We start from the raw sequence: 20,648 nt of genomic DNA, 5'->3' as shown, positions 1-20,648 counted from the left end.
TACGCAGACTTTTACAAATAGGCTTCTGGAGCAGGGTTTTGTTGAAGTCATCGCTACTAAAGTTTTATGGTCGTCATCATGAATTCGTGGATCGTTACGATGTATCCATCTACGCCATGAAAACTGATTTGTTCAACGTGTCATAGTTTCCCTTTCCTCTTTCGTCTACCCCGGACTTGACTTTTTATGAGCAACTCGGCGGTTTTTCGAGAAAAGCAGAAGACGCTTACCCTACCGGTGCACCTGGTCCATGCCTCCAGTTTTTAGTGGAGCCCGAGTTGCTCATTTGCTTTTGTTGCTTTGTGTGTATGATTTTAGTTATTTTGTGTTCTTTGTTGTGTATGCCTGTTTTCCATGTCTGGTCTTTGTCCCTGGATTGCATTCTTTTGATTACCGCTATAACCTTGGTTCCCTTAATTACTCTTTGATTTCCGATAGATTTTTTGGTTCCCTTGATTACTCTTAAAAGAATTATTAAGTTTTCTTGACATGGTTATGAATTGTCATGGGGTATGAGCGAATGTTTAGTAATGGTTCTCGTTATCTTTTAGTTTTCTTCAAAACAAAACCATAATACAAAATTATTTAGATTAGTGAATACTGACTAGTTAAACAATACAATTCAACCCTTTCTGTCATGGGATTTGGCTGATGTGTTATTTTTTTGTGATTCCAGCCAAAAATTCAAACTTCTAGATTTTTCAAATTAGTCCCCAAAAAGGTCAAACTTGGTGGAAGTATTTTTTAAACTTGCAAAGTGTCTTCAGAACACAGGTTGCAGAGACTGGTTCATAGTTACCATGGAGACAGCAAGGAGCCTCAAAGGGGTAAAAATGCATTATTTGCATTTTGTTCACTGAAAATTTGCCTTAATTTTGTTTTTAAATCATTATCAAATGGTAGGATCAGAAACCTTCTAAATCCATAAACATAGTTATTGAACGAATTTTATTAGCTATTTGGCAAACCTGAAAGGCCTCCAGTCTTTCTGTCAGCGAGGGGGCTTACGCCCCCTTTGAACCCCCAAACAGAAGGGCGCTTCCCCTCTGGACCCCCCTTGCAAAATTTCTACTTGTTCCCAACCGCGGCGAAAAATGGTCATTTTTTATTTCGAGCCTTTCGAGTCAAAAAACCCAAAAAGTGCAGAGAAATCCATAGTTTCAGTTTAATTTGCCAAGTTTTCGTCCCAAAAAACTTTCTCTCCAGTGTGCAAAGCTTTTGTCAGCATGTGAGCTAGCCTGGTCGCATTAACCACACTGTCACTTGATATCATACATTCACCTTTTCCTACAAAAAAGCAAAGTAAAATATTAAAAGGAGAGACACTCATGTAATAGAAACCAAGCAACTGTAGACAGATACGATACGTATATACCAATTTGACAAGCGTGATACATGTACTTTTATACAATCATTAAAATGTACCAAATTATAAATCTCTTGTACGGATCGCCCACCATATGCACACGGCATATTCTAAAGGGAGAAAAGAGGCCATACTCTCCTTTCCAGAAAATAATCACAAATGTAAAAATAAAAAAATGGGCCTCTTGCTGTTCAGTACGGCTAATCTATATTTTCTAGATCTACCATGGTAAAAAAATTTTAACCTTGATAAAAATTCAACATCGGAACTTACTCAACTGCAATTTTATTGTATACACATGTATTCTAACCATTAGCTATTGTATATATCCTCACCTCTGACAACATGAAGAAAATGAGACATTTCCTCCTCGAAAGATTCTAAATAACGATCAAGGAATCCATCGACAAGGTAGAATGGCGATTGATGTGTGCCTTCATTATCTGTTATTTGTAGGGAAGATTCCCGTATGTTGGTTATTTCTGCTATCTGTTTAGTGCCTAGAATCTAATTGTACTACTTTATCAAAAGAATTAAAAAAACCAAAAACAATATACATGTATGTGCATACAATTACATTTGTACTTCAAAAATTAACGTGATGTAAATCCCCGGGACAAGATAAAATAATAAACGAACATTTAATCTACGGAGGTAGAACTGCGTTAAAATATCTACGTTCCTTATTCAACCTGATAATGCAATATGAATATCTACCAAATTCATTCAGACACGGCGTCATAATCCGTTATTTCTACAGTGTTTAGAGTGGGATGTAGATGTTTGGACGGTATATAGGGTAACTAAACCATATATAGAAAAAGGACGTCAAGCAAGAATGACAATATGACTTACTCTGACTGACTGTTGGTAACCACCACACGTGACCCGACAAAGGTCAATATTGACCAAAACGCCGTTCTTGAATTTGATGACTCCCATCGCTGTATCATATTCCCCATATGACTGGTACCCTTCAGCTAGATCAGATGTTCGGGAACCGATTGCAGTGCAGTAATCTGGTTCTTCACCGACCAACCAACAAATGTAGTCAATATCGTGTATACCCATGTCAATAAATATACCACCTAATATAGAATTAAATTCACATGAGTTGTTGGAAAATGAGCTACACTGAAATTATACCTAGTAGAAAACGTTTACTTTTTGACATTAATACATTTCTTCTGTACATGATTCAACCATCAATACAAGTCATATGATACATATGTCGTAAAAAAGCTCGGGAAATTCACCGGTCTTATAGTCAATAATCAAAACCTCCACATTGGCATCACTCTATTACAGATTAATAACGAGAAAATAACAAAATATACGGAAGCCTTTTAAGGTAATCTAGGGAACCAATATTCCAGCGGAAATCAAAAGAATGTAATCCAGGGACAAAGACCAGACATGGAAAACAAACACATTCAACAAAGAATAAATATTACGAAAATAATGCGTCCAAAACAACAAAAATAAATGAGCAACTAGGGCTATGGCATTTATATATCTACTAATTACTATTCGATTAACTTGACTGATTTGATAAGTTAGTAATTTGATATAACAAATAACTAATTTGATATATACTGAATATTACATGTCAAAATCTGCATCACATGCTGTATCAACCTGAGACTTCTTTATCATCAAAGGGCCACAAGCCTGCGGTTTGATATTGGTCGAGGGTTGATACAGCATGTAATACAGATTTTAACATGTCATGTTCATTGTATCATATATTTTAACTATAGAAAGCAATTCTTAAGCAAACAAAAGCTTCATATGTTGATCATCATTAGATTTAAACAAACTGTATGTATGGTCTGTGAAGGGGTGTGATATAGGGTATCCGATATATAGGTCAAGGGGTGTGGTATAGGGCATCCGATATAGGTCAAGAGGTGTGATATAGGGTATCCGATAAATAGGTCTCGTGGTGTGATATAGGGTAGACGATATATAGGACTAGGGGTGTGATATAGAGTATCCGATATAGGTCAAGAGGTGTGATATAGGGTAGACGATATAGGTCAAGAGGTGTAATATAGGATAGACGATATAGGTCAAGAGGTGTGATATAGGGTAGACGATATAGGTCAAGAGGTGTGATATAGGGTATCCGATATAGGGTTTAAACACACTTATAATGCATACACAAACAAGTTATATTTTAATCTAAATATATGATATAACGAATTATTAATTTGATTTTACAAATTAATCATTATATAAGGACAGACGACAAACGTTGTGTCGCTTTTATAACCACAAGGACGAATTCTGTTGGAAACTGTATTCTACTACCGACACTGTAGATGTGTGGTGGCCATTTTTTAACGCCACATTATTAAATAAGTACTTAAAGGTCATGTTGTATGAATTAAATTAAAAACAACAAAAAAAGACTGTTACATTGTCCCAAAAGATGAATACCACCATACCCCCCATATGATCGCTGGATGTAGCAGGTTTTTTTCTTGAACAATTCACATTTAATTCTTACAACATGATCTTTGAGTAGTTATTTAGTAATATAGCGTTAAAATTTTGGCCATCGAGTTAGTAATCTGATATATCAAATTATTAACTTTTTATATCGAATTATTAACTTTTTACATCGAATTAGTTATCTGTTATATCGAATGAGTTATCTGATATATCAAATTATGAACTTGTTATATAGAATTAGTTATCTGTTATATCGAATTATTAACTTTTTATATGGAATTAGTTATCTGTTATATTAAATTATTAACTTCTTGTATCAAATTAGTTATCTGTTATATCGAATTAGTTATCTGTTATATCGAATTTGTTATCTGTTATATCGAATTAGTTATCTGTTATATTAAATATTAACTTGTTATATCGAATTAGTTATCTATTATATTAACTTATTAACTTGTTATATCGAATTAGTTATCTGTTATATCGAATTAGTTATCTGTTATATCAAATTATTAACTTGTTATATCGAATTAGTTATCTGTTATATTAAATATTAACTTGTTATATGGAATTAAGTATCTGTTATATCGAATTATTAACTTGTTATATCGAATTATTAACTTGTTATATCGAATGATTAACTCGTTATATCGATTTAGTTATCTGTTATATCAAATTATTAACTTGTTATATCGAATTAGTTATCTGTTATATTAAATATTAACTTGTTATATGGAATTAGTTATCTGTTATATCGAAGTATTATCTTGTTATATCAAATTATTAACTTTTTATATTGAATTAGTTATCTGTTATATTAAATTATTAACTTCTTGTATCAAATTAGTTATCTGTTATATCGAATTAGTTATCTGTTATATTAAATATTAACTTGTTATATCGAATTAGTTATCTATTATATTAAATTATTAACTTGTTATATCGAATTAGTTATCTGTTATATCGAATTAGTTATCTGTTATATCAAATTATTAACTTGTTATATCGAATTAGTTATCTGTTATATTAAATATTAACTTGTTATATGGAATTAGTTATCTGTTATATCGAATTATTAACTTGTTATATCGAATTAGTTATCTGTTATATTAAATATTAACTTGTTATATCGAATTAGTTATCTGTTATATCAAATTATTAACTTGTTATATCGAATTAGTTATCTGTTATATTAAATATTAACTTGTTATATGGAATTAAGTATCTGTTATATCGAATTATTAACTTGTTATATCGAATTATTAACTTGTTATATCGAATGATTAACTCGTTATATCGATTTAGTTATCTGTTATATCAAATTATTAACTTGTTATATCGAATTAGTTATCTGTTATATTAAATATTAACTTGTTATATGGAATTAGTTATCTGTTATATCGAAGTATTATCTTGTTATATCAAATTATTAACTTTTTATATTGAATTAGTTATCTGTTATATTAAATTATTAACTTCTTGTATCAAATTAGTTATCTGTTATATCGAATTAGTTATCTGTTATATTAAATATTAACTTGTTATATCGAATTAGTTATCTATTATATTAAATTATTAACTTGTTATATCGAATTAGTTATCTGTTATATCGAATTAGTTATCTGTTATATCAAATTATTAACGTGTTATATCGAATTAGTTATCTGTTATATTAAATATTAACTTGTTATATGGAATTAGTTATCTGTTATATCGAATTATTAACTTGTTATATCGAATTAGTTATCTGTTATATTAAATATTAACTTGTTATATCGAATTAGTTATCTGTTATATCGAATTAGTTATCTGTTATATCGAATTATTAACTTGTTATATCGAACTAGTTATCTGTTATATCAAATTATTTACTTGTTATATCGAATTAGTTATCTGTTATATTAAATATTAACTTGTTATATGGAATTAGTTATCCGTTATATCGAATTATTATCTTGTTATATCGAATTAGTTATCTGTTATATTAAATATTAACTTGTTATATGGAATTAGTTATCTGTTATATCAAATTATTAACTTGTTATATCGAATTAGTTATCTGTTATATTAAATATTAACTTGTTATATCGAATTAGTTATCTGTTATATCGAATTAGTTATCTGTTATATCGAATTATTAACTTGTTATATCGAACTAGTTATCTGTTATATCAAATTATTTACTTGTTATATCGAATAAGTTATCTGTTATATTAAATATTAACTTGTTATATGGAATTAGTTATCCATTATATCGAATTATTATCTTGTTATATCGAATTAGTTATCTGTTATATTAAATATTAACTTGTTATATAGAATTAGTTATCTGTTATATCGAATTATTATCTTGTTATATCGAATTATTAACTTGTTATATCGAATTAATTGTCTGTTATATCGAATTCATTATCTGTTATATCACATTATTAACTTGTTATATAACGAATTAATAAAATAAATTGCAAGGCCCTAAAGGGCTTCCGTAAAAATATAACAAATTTGTTTTAAAACCAAAATATGCTCGAGTTTTATTAATTATTTAGTATATATTCGTCTCATATATAACGTCTCAGAATGTGACGACTCTATTCACTACACTGCTCCATCGGATCAAATTGATAGAGGGAGAATATGTAAACGTATAGAAAGGTCTGAAAAATTCCCAACGATGTTAGAACTGTCAAATTTGCAATGCAAATTTTGGGTCGTTCCCTCCGCGGGACTCGAACTCGTGCCGCTGTGACATCTATGGCAACACCGCCTGCACAAAGTCCAGCGCCCTAGACCACTCGGTCAGCTAGGCTATATAAAAATATAGCTTTCGCTGGCCGGGTCATTCCTCCTCCTTTGTGCAGGCGGTGTTGCCATAGATGTCACAGCGCTGGCCGTAACTTGGATGAATATTTTTATTTCCTTCATTTCAATACCTTTGTTTTTTTCATAATATTCCACGTTCATCTGGTTATCTCTGCTTTCCATTTTGACGGTTCTTAAACGCCCTAGTTTTCCGCCTCGTATTAAGTCAAACACTTTCAAAAATTGTTTATCGAAACGTCTGAAAATAAGTTTTCAAATCACAAAAATTTATACGATATACTTATTCTTATCCGTTGTCATTCTGTATACCTTTAGAAAACAGCAACAATTTATTAAAAGAAATGCATGTACTGTATTATTATTGTTTGTTTGTTTGTTTATTTGTTTTTGGTTTTTGGAACATGGACCAGGTGCACTGGTAGAGTATAAGCGTCCTCTGCTTTTCTAGAAACACCCGTCGAGCTGCTCATAAGAAGTCACGTCTGTGACGTACCGACATTTCAATCAAGTGGAAACCCGTGAAAAAAAAATCGAACCGAGAACATCGGATAATAGACGAAGAACACTCCACAAAGGAATTTAAAAAATATATATATACATGTAATATAAAAATAGGAGATGTGGTATGACTGCCAATGAGACAGTCACCCACCAAAAGTCAACTAATAAACAATTAAACTAATTCTACGGGTAACTCACACGGTCTTCAAAGATCAGTTTTACAGAATAAAGAAACCCAATAAAAACGAGTGTGCAATCAGTTGGTCCGCAATTTCACAATCTTCTACATAACTGGTCTGAAAGAGCAAAAACTGTACTCTTTTCGAGAAAAGAACAGGAATGATGCGTTGTTTATTCACTAACCTATTTAAGGCACACATTAAGACTCTTGATTGAAGTCTGGCTTCTTCATAACACTCACGAACATCAGCTGTATTCTCACACAACGGTTTCTCACAGAAAACATGCTTACCTAGATGTTAAGACAAAAAAGCTATAGCTATAATAAAGAGCATGCATAGCATATTTTCTTGGTAAAACTGGTTTTGATATGTAGGAGTTATAACAACAGACCATTGTATTGTCTCTAAACTCAAATTAATTATGATGATTGCAATCAAATTACAATTTTATATCGTTGTAATCCGACTTTCTAACTTTCTTTAAATTTCTACACCGTTGCTAAATAAATCTCAATGCTTCCGCTACATAACGGTAATAGGAGCTGTTGTTCATTTACGACAGACTTAATTACTAATAATATTCATTGATTGGAGAAAAGCTGTTGGCCTTATCGGCCGTTAAGGTCGTCTTAAGATGGCGGCCTTTTTCAGGTACAAATGTTATATTTCATCTTTCATAAAGTGGTTAATTCAAGATATTAAACAAAATTAATATAAATAGCTGATGATTCTTCCTAGGAATTTGAAGCGGAAAGCATATGATTACTAAGAAACTCCAAAGCAAAACAAGTAAACAATCTATGCAACTCTGAGAAACATGTGATCTAAACCTCTGCAGCAACCAGCGTATAGTACAAGACAGGGAACCAGTAAATATGTTTATGATAAATTGTAACGAAAGGAACTGTCAACGTGTGAAAATGTATACATAAAGCTATCGTCTCTGTAAAGACATAAGACTTCAGATTTTTCAATAAAAATACCATAGTTTCTTAAGTAGAGGGTAAATTGACTGCTCCTGACACCTTTGAACTCTCATCACGAAATATTTGGTTTTGTTTCTGTATGTTACAGGCATCTCTTGTTGCATGTTACTTCATCCTTTGGAAAAGACTATTCTTCGTTACAGTCAGCTCCCCGATATTTTTACCATGTGATTTCTCATTAATCATATATTATGCACTTACGTTTCCCGCATCAAATGAATTACGATCCATTTATGATATTTATTTTGTTCAACATCTTGAGAGAACAACTTTATAAAAACATTCTTATCCAAATTTTCCTCCGCGATCTTGAGATGCCCACAATGACCTTTACCCCAGTGACATATAGTTTGCCTACAATATATTACAAATGCACATTTACCTGTACGTACCAGGGGCAGATCCAGGATTTTAGATTGGGGGGTGGGGGGCGCAATTAAAATTTCGTCGAGAGGTGCGAGGCAAAATATTTTTTGAGGTTAAATTTTTTTAATAGTTTTCTAGAGTGGATGCAATGTAGATATCTTTTGTGGTAATATTAGCGAGAAATTAAAGTTTCAACCTAAAACCGCCTTAATCTACCCCTGACAACCCATGCTTTGCAAATTTTAGGGGGCACGTGAATCCGCCCCTGCGAACTGCAAGTTTTCTTGTGTGTAACGTAGGAAAACATGTGCGTAACGGAAGCTTGACTGTCCATAACGATGACTGTACGTAGCGAATGACTAACCTGTCAGTAACGAAAGCTAATCTGTCCGTAAGGAAAGCTAAGCTGTTCGTCAAAATGATTTACTTGACCGTAACGATGACTTTATTGTCCATAGAAATGACTTACCTGCCCGTAACGATTTTATAACGAACTCTTTGTGGTAAATAGTCGGTACACAGACAACAACGACTTGAACTCTGAAAGAAGTCGTAATCACGTAACTTTGTTCATATATACAGAGAGTGAATAAGGATCAATTAATCTAAAAAAGGAAAGGTGAGTTCAAGGTTCATGGAAAAAAATCCAGTAAAAGTAAGTTTTTAGTGTTAACTTTCAGTCATAGAGTAAAACAACGTGGAAAACGTAATAAATAGTTTAAAATAAATCAAGGTTTCGCTAAAGTCAAAATCTAGGATTAAGAAGGTACATGAAATTTAATCAATACTGCTGTATCCTTATACACGTACATACCTTTTGTCGCATAGAACTCGGTCAACATTTTCTGGAGTTGATAATTGAGCTTCCTTCAAATTGTAAGTTTTTGCAAGCTCCTCAATTTTTTTATGAATTTCCGTATTGTCAACAAGCCAGAAGATATTCACGCTGTGACCATTGATCATATTTCTTAGATGTACCTGTCCGATACGACCAACTCCGATCAGAGCAGTGCCGATTCTCTCCATCTTTGTCTATATAGTGAAATTATGATTTATCATTGTCATAAAATACGTGTTTAAGATTTTTCAAATTTTGCCCCATTCTTACAAATTTTACATTGAACATTTATATAATATTGTTGTATCAGGTAAGTTCATCTTAGGAGCGCTTTATTTATCTTTCACAAGGACATGAGTAGAAGGAATCGATCGAGACTTAATACCATGCTTATTTGAAAATACATATACAGTGATGAAATGTTTAATGACATATCTGATATCAAATTTCAATATTGATCGATGTCCTATGATTATTGATATAATATCCCGATATTGAACGGTATCTAATGACGATAACTGATATAATACCCGGTATCGAATTATGTCTAATGACTTAACTGATATTATAACCCAATATAGAACGATGACTGATATCATAACCCAACATCGAACAATCATGTCTAATGACGTGACGGAAACATAACCCAACATCGAAAAATGTCTAATGACGTAACTGAAAACATAACTTAATATCGGACAATGTCTAAAGACGATGACTGAAAACATAACCTAATATCGAACAATGTCCAATGACGGGACGGAAACATAACCTAATATCGAACAATGTCTAATGACGTGACAGAAACATAACCCAACATTGAACAATGTCTACTGACGTAACTGAACACCTAACCTAACATCAAACAATGTCTAATGACGTGACGGAAACATAACCTAATAGCGAAGAATGTCAAATGACATTGAACAATGTCTAATGACGTGACGGAAATATAACCTAATATCGAAGAATGTCTAATGACGTGACTGAAAACATAACCCAACATCGAACAATGTCTAATGACGTGACTGAAAACATAACCTAATATCGAAGAATATATACTGACGTGACTGAAAACATACCCTACCATCGAACAATGTCTAATGACATGACGGAAACATAACCTTACATCGGTACATCGAACAATGTCTAATGACGTGACTGAAAACATAACCTATACTCGGCGTCACATAAATAACATACTGTTAAAATTTGAATAAAAATATTTTCTACGACTTTATTGACACCTACTGTCGTTTAAATTGTCTTAAATGACTTGCTCATTCGTTTAGCCAAACGGCTTCTCCCTAAACATTGAATCGTTAAATTCCGGTCAGATTTTAATTCTCGGTGCCAATATTTACATTGTAAAAAGTCGGCCATGTTTACAGTGATCGGGTTGCTAGGAGATGTTGTTTACGTTTAAATGGTTTGTCCAAAAACCGAAGAACCCAGAATGCATTTCGGCGTTATTTCGGATATCTCGGATTTATTTTACGCGAACAACGTACAATACCGAGAAGTTGATCAAGCAGACGATTGTCACCGGAGTTCGACGGGAACTTACGAACTTCGTTTGTAAACAAATCGTCCCGTAGAAACCAACACGGCGGATATTAGTATGGGATTTTCCCGTAAGGATTTGTTACGCATGATTTAAGCTAAGAAGCGACTTGTTTAGGGAGAAGCCGTTTGGCTAAACGAACGAGCAAGTCATTTAAGACAATTTAAACGACGGTAGGTGTCAATAAAGTCGTAGAAAATATTTTTATTCAAATTTTAACAGTATGTTATTTATGTGACGTCGAGTATAATATCGAACAATGTCTAATGACGTGACGGAAACATAACCCGACATTGAACAATGTCTACTGACGTAACTGAAAACATAACTTTACATCGAACAATGTTTAATGACGTGACTGAAAACGTAACTTAATATCGAAGAATGTCAAATGACATCAAACAATGTCTAATGACGTGACGGAAACATAACCCAACATCGAACAATCATGTCTAATGACGTGACGGAAATATAATCCTACATCGAATAATGTCTAATGAGGTGACTGAAAACATAACCCAACATCGAACAATGTCTAATGACGTGACTGAAAACATAACCTAATATCGAAGAATATCTAATGACGTGACTGAAAACATAACCTACCATCGAACAATGTCTAATGACATGACGGAAACATAACCATACATCGGTACATCGAACAATGTCTAATGACGCGACTGAAAACATAACCTAACATCGAACAATGTCTAATGACGTAACTGAAAATATAACCCAACTTCAAACAATGTCTAATGACGTGACGGAAACATAACCCAACATCGAACAATGTCTAATGACATGACTGAAAACATAACCTAACATCGAACAATGTCTAATGACGTGATGGAAACATAACCCAACATCGAACAATGTCTATACTCGGCGTCACATAAATAACATACTGTTAAAATTTTAATAAAAATATTTTCTTCGACTTTATTGACACCAACCGTCGTTTAAATTGTCTTAAATGACTTGCTCATTCGTTTAGCCAAACAGCTTCTCAAAAACAAGTCGCTTATTAGCTTAAATCATGCGTAACAAATCCTTACGGGAAAATCCCATACTAATATCCGCCATGTTGGTTTTTACGGGACGATTTGTTTACAAACGAAGTGCGTAAGTTCCCGTCGAACTCCGGTGACAATCGTCTGCTTGATCAACTTCTCGGTATTATACGTTGTTCGCGTAAAATAAATCCGAGATATCCGAAATAACGCCGAATTGCATTCTGGGTTCTTCGGTTTTTGGACAAACCATTTAAACGTAAACAACATCTCCTAGCAACCCGATCACTGTAAACATGGCCGACTTTTTACAATGTAAATATTGCCACCTAGAATTAAAATCTGACCGGAATTTAACGATTCAATGTTTAGGGAGAAGCCGTTTGGCTAAACGAATGAGCAAGTCATTTAAGACAATTTAAACGACGGTAGGTGTCAATAAAGTCGTGGAAAATATTTTTATTCAAATTTTAACAGTATGTTATTTATGTGACGCCGACTATAATGACGTTGACTGATATAATACCAAAATGTCTAATGACGTTGACTGATATAATACCACAATGTCAATCGATGTTAATGACAATGACTGATAATAAATCCAAATTTGATCGATTTCTTATGGCAATGACTAAAATAATACCCCAATATCGAACGATGTCTAAATTAAAAGAGGACAAGTTCACATTTCTGTTTCTGGCCAAGAGAGTCATAGTTTGTAAAAAATGATAAATTGTATTGAATGTTCGATAATTATGGCAGCTCAGTGCATGCGGTATCATGTTTTATAGAACACTTGACAGAGACAATGGCTAAGGTCCATGGTCGAGGTCGATATCTCTTTTAAGTGTTTCATAGAACACAATATTGCATGCAATAAGCTGACATAATTGTTTTATTGCATTTCTCTGTTGAAATTTTAGGACTTGTCTACTGAGTGAGTTTCTCTTCATCACGATTTAAAAAAAAATAACTAAATTTAATTGGTCGAGTCAAGTATAATCACATTTTGTGTGTGTTGTTTGTGGTGAGCAAAGTAGGCAAATATCTAGATATATTTCACCAATTGATATTCATTCTGATAATTTTGGGTACTACGTAACACACTTTTATCGTGAATTCAAACAGCTGACGTCAGCCGAGTAATATCACTTGTAATCAAAACGTCAAGCGTGCAATATCACTAACTATGGCTGTGTCAGAAAAACAGTTTAAATGGAAATTACAAAATACGAAATGTAATTATAGTATACAAATGTATTGAATAGCCAAGAAATCTGATTTAATATTCTTACCACGAATTTAAAATTTTCTGTTATTATTTTCTTTATGTTATAGGCTTCATATGTAGTATTTTTAATCATCTACGTGATATAGTAGTTATCCTTGACTCATTAAATAACCAAAGGACGTCGTCAGTGGACATGACATTTTATGAGCAAGCCGGTTGGTGTTCTTAGAACTCGTGGATCGTTATGGTTTGTCCATCTGCACCATTGGAACCAATTAGTTCGCAGAGTCTTATTTTTCCTTTCCTCTTTCGTCTACCCCGGACGTGACATTTTATTAGTAACTCGGAGGGTGTTTCTGGAAAAGCAGAGGATGCTTACCCTACCAGTGCACTAGGTCCATGCTTCCAGATTTTAGTACAGTCCGGGATGTCCCTTTTATTTTGTTTATATGTGCGTTGTTTATTTTGTGTTCTTTGCTGTCCATTTTATTGTCTTGCCGTTATCTCTGGATAATGTTCTTTTTAATAACCGAATTCAGATTCCTTGCTTTCACTCCCCTGGGAAAGATGTATATTAGGAAATACTTTTTGATTGGTAGTTCAATTTTTTGGATGGAAACTTTTCCATACTATTTCATATTAGAGATCAAGTAATACGTAGCCGTAAATATCTACATTCAACTTTCACTGACACTTTCATTTAATAAAATAAACATTGTCTATTAGAAATTTTGGAAGGTTTGTGTGCAAAATGTTTCTTGGGTCAAAATAAACAATAAAAAACATGACTTTGTGTGATAAGGTATATTATATGTTTGTAAATTTAGAGTGTTGGTTACGCGTACATGTTTTATAAAATTTCTTGTATTTGTGGTAAAATGTTTGAACAATAAACCACCGGGCTTGCATACCCCAATCAAATCCTCATCTGTCCGTTTATACAAGTCCATCTGCACATATTTGACAGTGGCGAGGACATCCCTATGGTCAAGACATGTGACATGTCAAAAGAACCACATAATAACTCGGTAGGTGCTTTATTCCAATGAATGAACGGTAGTGAATATGAACAGGCATTAAAACTATTTTTTATGTCAGTGCCAATGACTTAAGTTTTTCTGGTTTTATATACTTTGATGTATTACACCTATAAAAATGAACAACTTACATGTGTTTGGTCCTAAATGTTGAACTTATGTGTGATAAACATGACGTGTCTAAATAACTTGATAACTTTATCACTCGTCAACGGCTTTTACAGACATATTTAGGTCGGTATACACGAGCGGATCCAGGGTCCCGGGTGGAAGGGGCGTAAATAGAAGTTCATGCCAGGCAAGATAAATCTTTGAGGTAGAATTGCGAAAAAACCATGAATATAAAAAAAAACAAAAAAAACCAATATTTTTTTTTACAATTGTAGGGAGCGTACGCCCGGAACGTCTGTCCTTGAACCCACACCTATCATGTACGCTTACTATAGTCTTGGTTCAGTGTCCTGCCGTCTTATCTGCAGCTATAATGAATTAATGAAAGGGTTCTAGTGAACCAGTATCTATGGTATACATGTTTTTCTCAGATTTTCTACACTAAGTGTTTGATATGTATAACATAATTTAAATAATACAGTTTTATATACATGGTCGAAATATGTGTGTATAAAAGTAACTGTACTGTCTAGAAACTTCAACATCAATGCTCAATTTCAATTTTTTACCCTCCTTTTAATACTTTAAAAGTTCAAGTTCGCGACTTTTAATAACATATGAAAATAGTAAAAATATTATTTCTGTGGGTGTTGGTGACGCTCTCATGATCCTCAATGGCTAGTATCGAGTAAAAATCGGATTCTCATGATCACTGAGTTCGCATAATTTACGCCTAACAAAATTACCCATTAATAATAACACTTACGATAAAAACGTGATGTGCCTTGATTAAAAATAAAAGAAGATAAACACTACATTATCCATTATCCCTCCATGACAACAAAATGGGCATGCGTGTGAAACTGTTCGCCCGGAATTTATACTGTTGAAATCATTCAAAATCCAAGACCCATTTGTAATTAGTTTGCTACTTCCGGGTACATCAATATTATGCATGGTTATCAGACTGTCTATTTTGTGTTACTACCAAACTTATTATAGTGTAGAAATAGTTACTCTTCATATTTTTATCATTGAATTTACGCATTGTGCTTTTTTTTGGTCTTAATTCTATATTATTGTATCCACTGCCTATGCCTTTGAAATGGAATTCACACGTGACAAGACATAAAATCCAGCTAACATTGCAGTGGTTATACTACATGTAGGCACTAAGTGTTTGGATAGAACCATAACATTGACTGTTCATTTTGGTTATATAATTTGTTAAAGCAAGGACTGGTAAAACTGAATGTTCAGGAGCGGAAATTTCGAATTCTATATATTGACCTGTATCGATCGGTAACACCGCTTTATGTATAGATGATAGATTCTGCTAACCAGAGTGACAGATGAATGCTACGGACAGCGATGGATGCCATGCTATGGACAGCGATGAATGCCATGCTATGGAAAGCTTCCTTACTTAGGCGTAGACCATTTTCTTCTCTAGGGACTGGGATTTTATGTCGAGTTATATGTTTTATTTTCAGCAACATGTTTCTAGAAAAGCAGAGGACGCTTACCCTACCGGTGCACCTGGTCTATGCTCCCAGTGTTTAGTGGAGTTCGAGTTGTTCATTTGCTTTTGTTACTTTGTACTGTATGTATGATTTTAGTGACTTTATGTTCTTTGTTGTGTATGTCTGTGTTCCATGTCTGGTCTTTGTCTCTGGATTACATACTTTTGATTACCGCTATAACCTTGGTTCCCTTGATTACTTTTAAATAATAGGAGAAATATTGAAACATAATTTTTTTCTGCCCACTGCTGACTTGATTTTTTTTGCACAAATTTGGGAATATTTTTTTCCGAAATAATTCCCGTATCAATGATTTGTGCGTTGGATAATTCATGGCTTCCCTGTATGGCCGATACTTAGAAATAAAGCAGTCAATTGTTAGCTATATTTATTAATGAAAATAGCAAAAAGCGTAGACACAATCTAAGAGAAGTAAACTAACTATATCAATGTTTATGTTTGTTTTTTAGACAGATATTAAGTTATTTAAGTTATAAGGACAAAATGATTGCTATACACTGCTACACAGGACAATACGGAGATATATTAGATATATACGTATACATAGCCAAAAACAATAACAAATACGATCTTATTGAATCAAAATGCCGGCGTACTTCATAACTGTATAGTTTTTAAAAAATCTCATGCGTTTCCGATGCTATAATTTTGTTTGAATAGACGTATTTCGCCATGTTGGCGAGAAAATAAAATCTCGCAAATTTTTCTCTGTGTACTAGCATATATCGCGCATTTTTACATTTTTAATAATCGAAAATTAAAGATGGCTAAAATTTGACATCCTTCTCATTAGAACATTTAGAAAATTTGGAACCCGCGAAAATTATAGCCCATAACATTATACGTAATTCCGTATACATTTAAGAAAACACCGAATTATTCTGTTATTCTGCTAATTTTAAGCTTGTATTAAAATTAATCAGCGAAGCAAAAACAAAGATTTCTATACAAAAACGAAAGAAAATTATAAATATATTAAATGACTAAAAAATAAAACTTTTTTGGCAAGTTGTCATTTTTCAATTACATTTGTGCTTTATGTTAAGGAGGTAGACCTAAGGTAAGGGACATAACTTTTGAAATCAGTGATATGATTGTATCATATTCAATTTCACCAACGCTTATCAAGCTTTCATTTGAAACAGAATGCAATCAGTTACTTTGATGCTTACATGAGATTGATGTAAAATGCTGAATACAAACGCTTCAATGATTTGTCAGAGTTGTGACCTTTACCTGAGGCCCACAGACCCTTTGGACCAGAATTTTTTTTAATCACAAAAATATCACTAAATTATTTTGTTTCAGTATTTGAGTTATTATGTGTGGTCTCAGACGTGTCCGCTTGCTATTTATTGTTGTTTATACTATGCCCACTTTTTTTGTCTACCTAGGAGGTAGCTTGGAACTATACCCACTTTTTTGTCTATCTAAGAGGTAGCTTGGAAACCCACTCTTTGTAATACTTTCTAGATCAGACACCCCTTTTCACAAAATTCTGGATCTGCCCCTGCACACTTGAATTCAGAAAAATATTTTTTTTTTTTCAAATATCTATACCAAAGCGAATTAATTGCAAATAAAAGAACAAATCAATAGCTTTATATACAGCTATGGCTAAATATCTATCTTCCATTTTAAATAAGTGGACTTAAATTTAATTGACTTTCATGTCTGGCTTAATCTATTGAAAACAAAATATACGCCAAACAATATACTGAAGCACTGTCAACACACTACTGGTAAAAGGGAAAATAATACACCCCATACAAACCGACACAGTAAAGAGTCTATTCTAGTTCATTAGACCTGTAGTAGTAATCATCACCAGGAGCCTCTGTAAACATTGTACTCAGATCGTCTTTGATTTGGGCGAATCCGTTTCGCTTAGAAGGATGGTAGTGCCAACAGTTCAACATTATCTTGTAAAATCTAAAATAATTAAAATTTTACAGCGCATTAAGGCTCATAATAATCTTTCGTCAAATCGACTCAATTTCCCTCTGTCTACAAACCTGTGTATCTAAAAAAATAAAATGGATCCCCAAGATAAGGGAAAGTTACATTAATTTTATGAAAAATCAATTAAATCAAAACTGAACTTACTTTTGCTTCGAATACAGATGATTACAAAATGAACAAACACCTGAATGAATTTCTCTTGATACATCCACTTATTTATAATTTAAATTAATCGTCTTTCGTGCTAACTGCATAGAGCATACACAATAAACACTTCCGGGTGGAAAATGATTTTGTTCTACCCAAGCCATACATTGCGGATGTGTTTATTGAACATGTCCATCGACTTTACTAGAAAGAATCTTTGACAAGCACACCAATTTGAATTTAAAAGAAATACCAATCATATATACATGTATTGAAAATTTCGACATGCTGTACATGTGCTTCAAAGAAAACCCACTTATTAGAAGCATTTGAATCAAATATATACAATGTAGGAAAATGTTAATCCCAAAATAAATTGTATTCAAGATTTTAGAAGTAGTAAAAACCAAAACGATCGAAATAGGAAGCCAAAGCCATCACCGAGATCTAGGTTCTACTGTTCACGTTTGACGTGTGGGGAACCGGAACATCTCAAACCATGAAATATACTTAATTTATTTTTGCACCATCTGCAGAATAGCAAATTATGTACAGCAAATTCGAGATAGGATTAAAATATTTTAAAGCAGAAAAGGAATTTTATTTTAATTACCGTGTCTATAGGTGTACATTAAATTCGCAGGTGCACATCTTCTTCTACAGCGTAGTATTTAATTGAGTTTAATTTGTCTAAAAGTGATGCTGAACCTTAACCTTTGGACAATCACGTAACTAAAACCTGTCAATATGAAAAACTATTATGAATATGATTGGCCATCGGGCTTAAATGGCCTATCTGTTTGAAATATTTAGAATAGATTGAACACTCTATCTGAACCCATTTACTTACTGATCATCGCATAGTTCTGGTTTCTTCATCTTATATCCTTGTTTCTGTTTTGAGAAAACATCTCTGCTCTGGATCCCAGGGTATGGTGTATCGCCTAAAATGTAGTGTTGAAAAAAAAAAAAACAGAATTGAAAATAAGACCAAAGTGATAACGAAAGTCGCTGCCTTTTTACTTTCTATATCTATCTTAAGTACAAATAAGTGAACATTTATTCTTCTATAAATAGCGCAGACTGATAATCATACAGGACATCAAAACTCTGATATACAGAAATGAATGGTCGAATGAATCGAGGACCCATTTCAACTTTCATATAAGACTTACATGTAGCATTCAATACTAAATGAAAGGGTACAGATGAGTCTAATGCACTTTGATTTGCTACGTCAAATGTGAAGTAGAAAATAATTAAACACTTTTTCGTAGCTCGCTCCTCTCTTCGCGCCAAAATTCTTGGAAGAGTTATGTTATTTATTTCTAATAATATTTCACTAAAATTTAAAGTGCTATCTGGTGGATGGAATTTTTGACTCGCAAAACATTATACTTTCAGTATACAAAGTTGATTTAAGAATAGCGGAAATGGCCGAGTAGTCTCGATTGGCTTCATTGTAGATGATAGTAAAAGCGGAAAGTGAAGTCAAAGCATTCATTAAACACAATGTACCTAATGAGAATATTTCCCACATTACAACACCATACGAGAAGACATCACTAAGTTCTGTAGCACCCTTGGTTGACTTGTGACACTCAGGAGCCATCCATTTCAACGGAATCCTTTCCTTATAAACAAATCATGAACATAATCAATTATACTCAACAGTTTGAAAGTGAAAATCTGGATTTAATCATTGTATATATTTTTTTAAAAGTTTTCCAAGTTAACCCACCTATAGTCTTAGAAAAATTGTCTAAATGAAAGAGAAAATTAACTTCATAACTATTTTATACGAATTTGTTACACGTACCATTAAACGATATTAAATGAATCAAATAACACTAGAATGGCATTAAAATCAGTTTCGGTGAATGAATAATCAAACAATAATAATAATCAAAGTTTGTTACCTCCCCTTCCACCTCTTGATCTGGATCCGGCCCAAATCCAGTGATTTTTGGTTCATACAGGTGGTTTAGTAAGATGTTCCTGGCAGCCAACCGTCTGTGTACAACCTGCCAGAAAGATGAGAAACTTCATAATGCACTAAAATTGTATAAACTTATATAAAGGTTCAAGAAAGGTTTCCGGGACAATAACCAAGTCAAATTAAAATCTTAAAACGTTATTTCAACTTGAACTTGACGCACCTTTCCCACAAAATTCAAGACTTTTTTTTTAAATCATGGCTTGGTTTACATAATTTTTATTAAAGTTAGTTCTTTTTTTTTACTTATTTTTGTTCATTTTCTTTTTCTGTACTGATTTTACCGATTTTGACTGGTCGCAAATTTATGCTGCTCATTTATGTTCAAATCTGGTTTTAAAAGCTAATTAGAACTTGTATTGTAATGTTTTACAAGTACCGATTATAAATAAAGATTTGAACATAAATGAGCAGCATAAACTTGCAACCAGTCAAAATCGGTAAAATCAGTACAGAAAAAGAAAATGAACAAAAATAAGTAAAAAAAAAAAAGAACTAACTTTAATAAAAATTATGTAAACCAAGCCATG

The 20,648-nt window shown here is 32.8% G+C and overlaps 2 protein-coding genes across 5 annotated transcripts in view; both read right to left on the bottom strand.

The window, feature by feature from the left end:
- Positions 1–1,090: 1,090 nt before the first annotated feature.
- Positions 1,091–15,337, bottom strand: LOC148602234 (uncharacterized). 3 transcript variants are annotated; one of them, XM_088553487.1, is made up of 8 exons: positions 15,236–15,337; positions 9,493–9,710; positions 9,148–9,218; positions 7,508–7,616; positions 6,754–6,881; positions 2,222–2,454; positions 1,702–1,873; positions 1,091–1,287 (listed from the first exon to the last, which is right to left on the bottom strand). In XM_088553487.1, exons 2-8 carry the CDS (start codon positions 9,702–9,704, stop codon positions 1,166–1,168), a joined length of 1,047 nt encoding a protein of 348 aa, XP_088409613.1. In that variant the 5' UTR covers positions 9,705–9,710; positions 15,236–15,337; the 3' UTR covers positions 1,091–1,165. The 3 variants fall into 3 exon arrangements, with proteins under 3 accessions (XP_088409613.1, XP_088409614.1, XP_088409611.1); XM_088553488.1 differs by lacking the exon at positions 15,236–15,337 and adding an exon at positions 14,800–14,818; XM_088553485.1 differs by lacking the exon at positions 15,236–15,337 and adding an exon at positions 14,490–14,585.
- Positions 15,338–16,369: 1,032 nt separating this feature from the next.
- LOC148602233 (uncharacterized) overlaps positions 16,370–20,648 on the bottom strand; it is a 62,324-nt gene continuing 58,045 nt past the window's right edge. For both annotated transcript variants that reach the window (XM_088553482.1, XM_088553483.1), the window contains 4 exons: positions 20,042–20,146; positions 19,641–19,755; positions 18,973–19,066; positions 16,370–17,945 (listed from right to left, as the gene is read on the bottom strand). In XM_088553482.1, the coding sequence (XP_088409608.1) occupies positions 17,804–17,945; positions 18,973–19,066; positions 19,641–19,755; positions 20,042–20,146 (456 nt within the window). In that variant the 3' untranslated portion in view covers positions 16,370–17,803. The remainder of the gene's footprint in view (positions 17,946–18,972; positions 19,067–19,640; positions 19,756–20,041; positions 20,147–20,648) is intronic.

The sequence above is a fragment of the Perna viridis genome, chromosome 11, assembly GCF_037379345.1.
Source record: "Perna viridis isolate PV_CMFRI_1.1 ecotype Kerala chromosome 11, ASM3737934v1, whole genome shotgun sequence".
Classification (NCBI taxonomy): domain Eukaryota; kingdom Metazoa; phylum Mollusca; class Bivalvia; order Mytilida; family Mytilidae; genus Perna; species Perna viridis.
The sequence above is the reverse complement of the archived record's forward strand: the minus strand, read 5'-3'. Positions and strand labels throughout refer to the sequence as shown.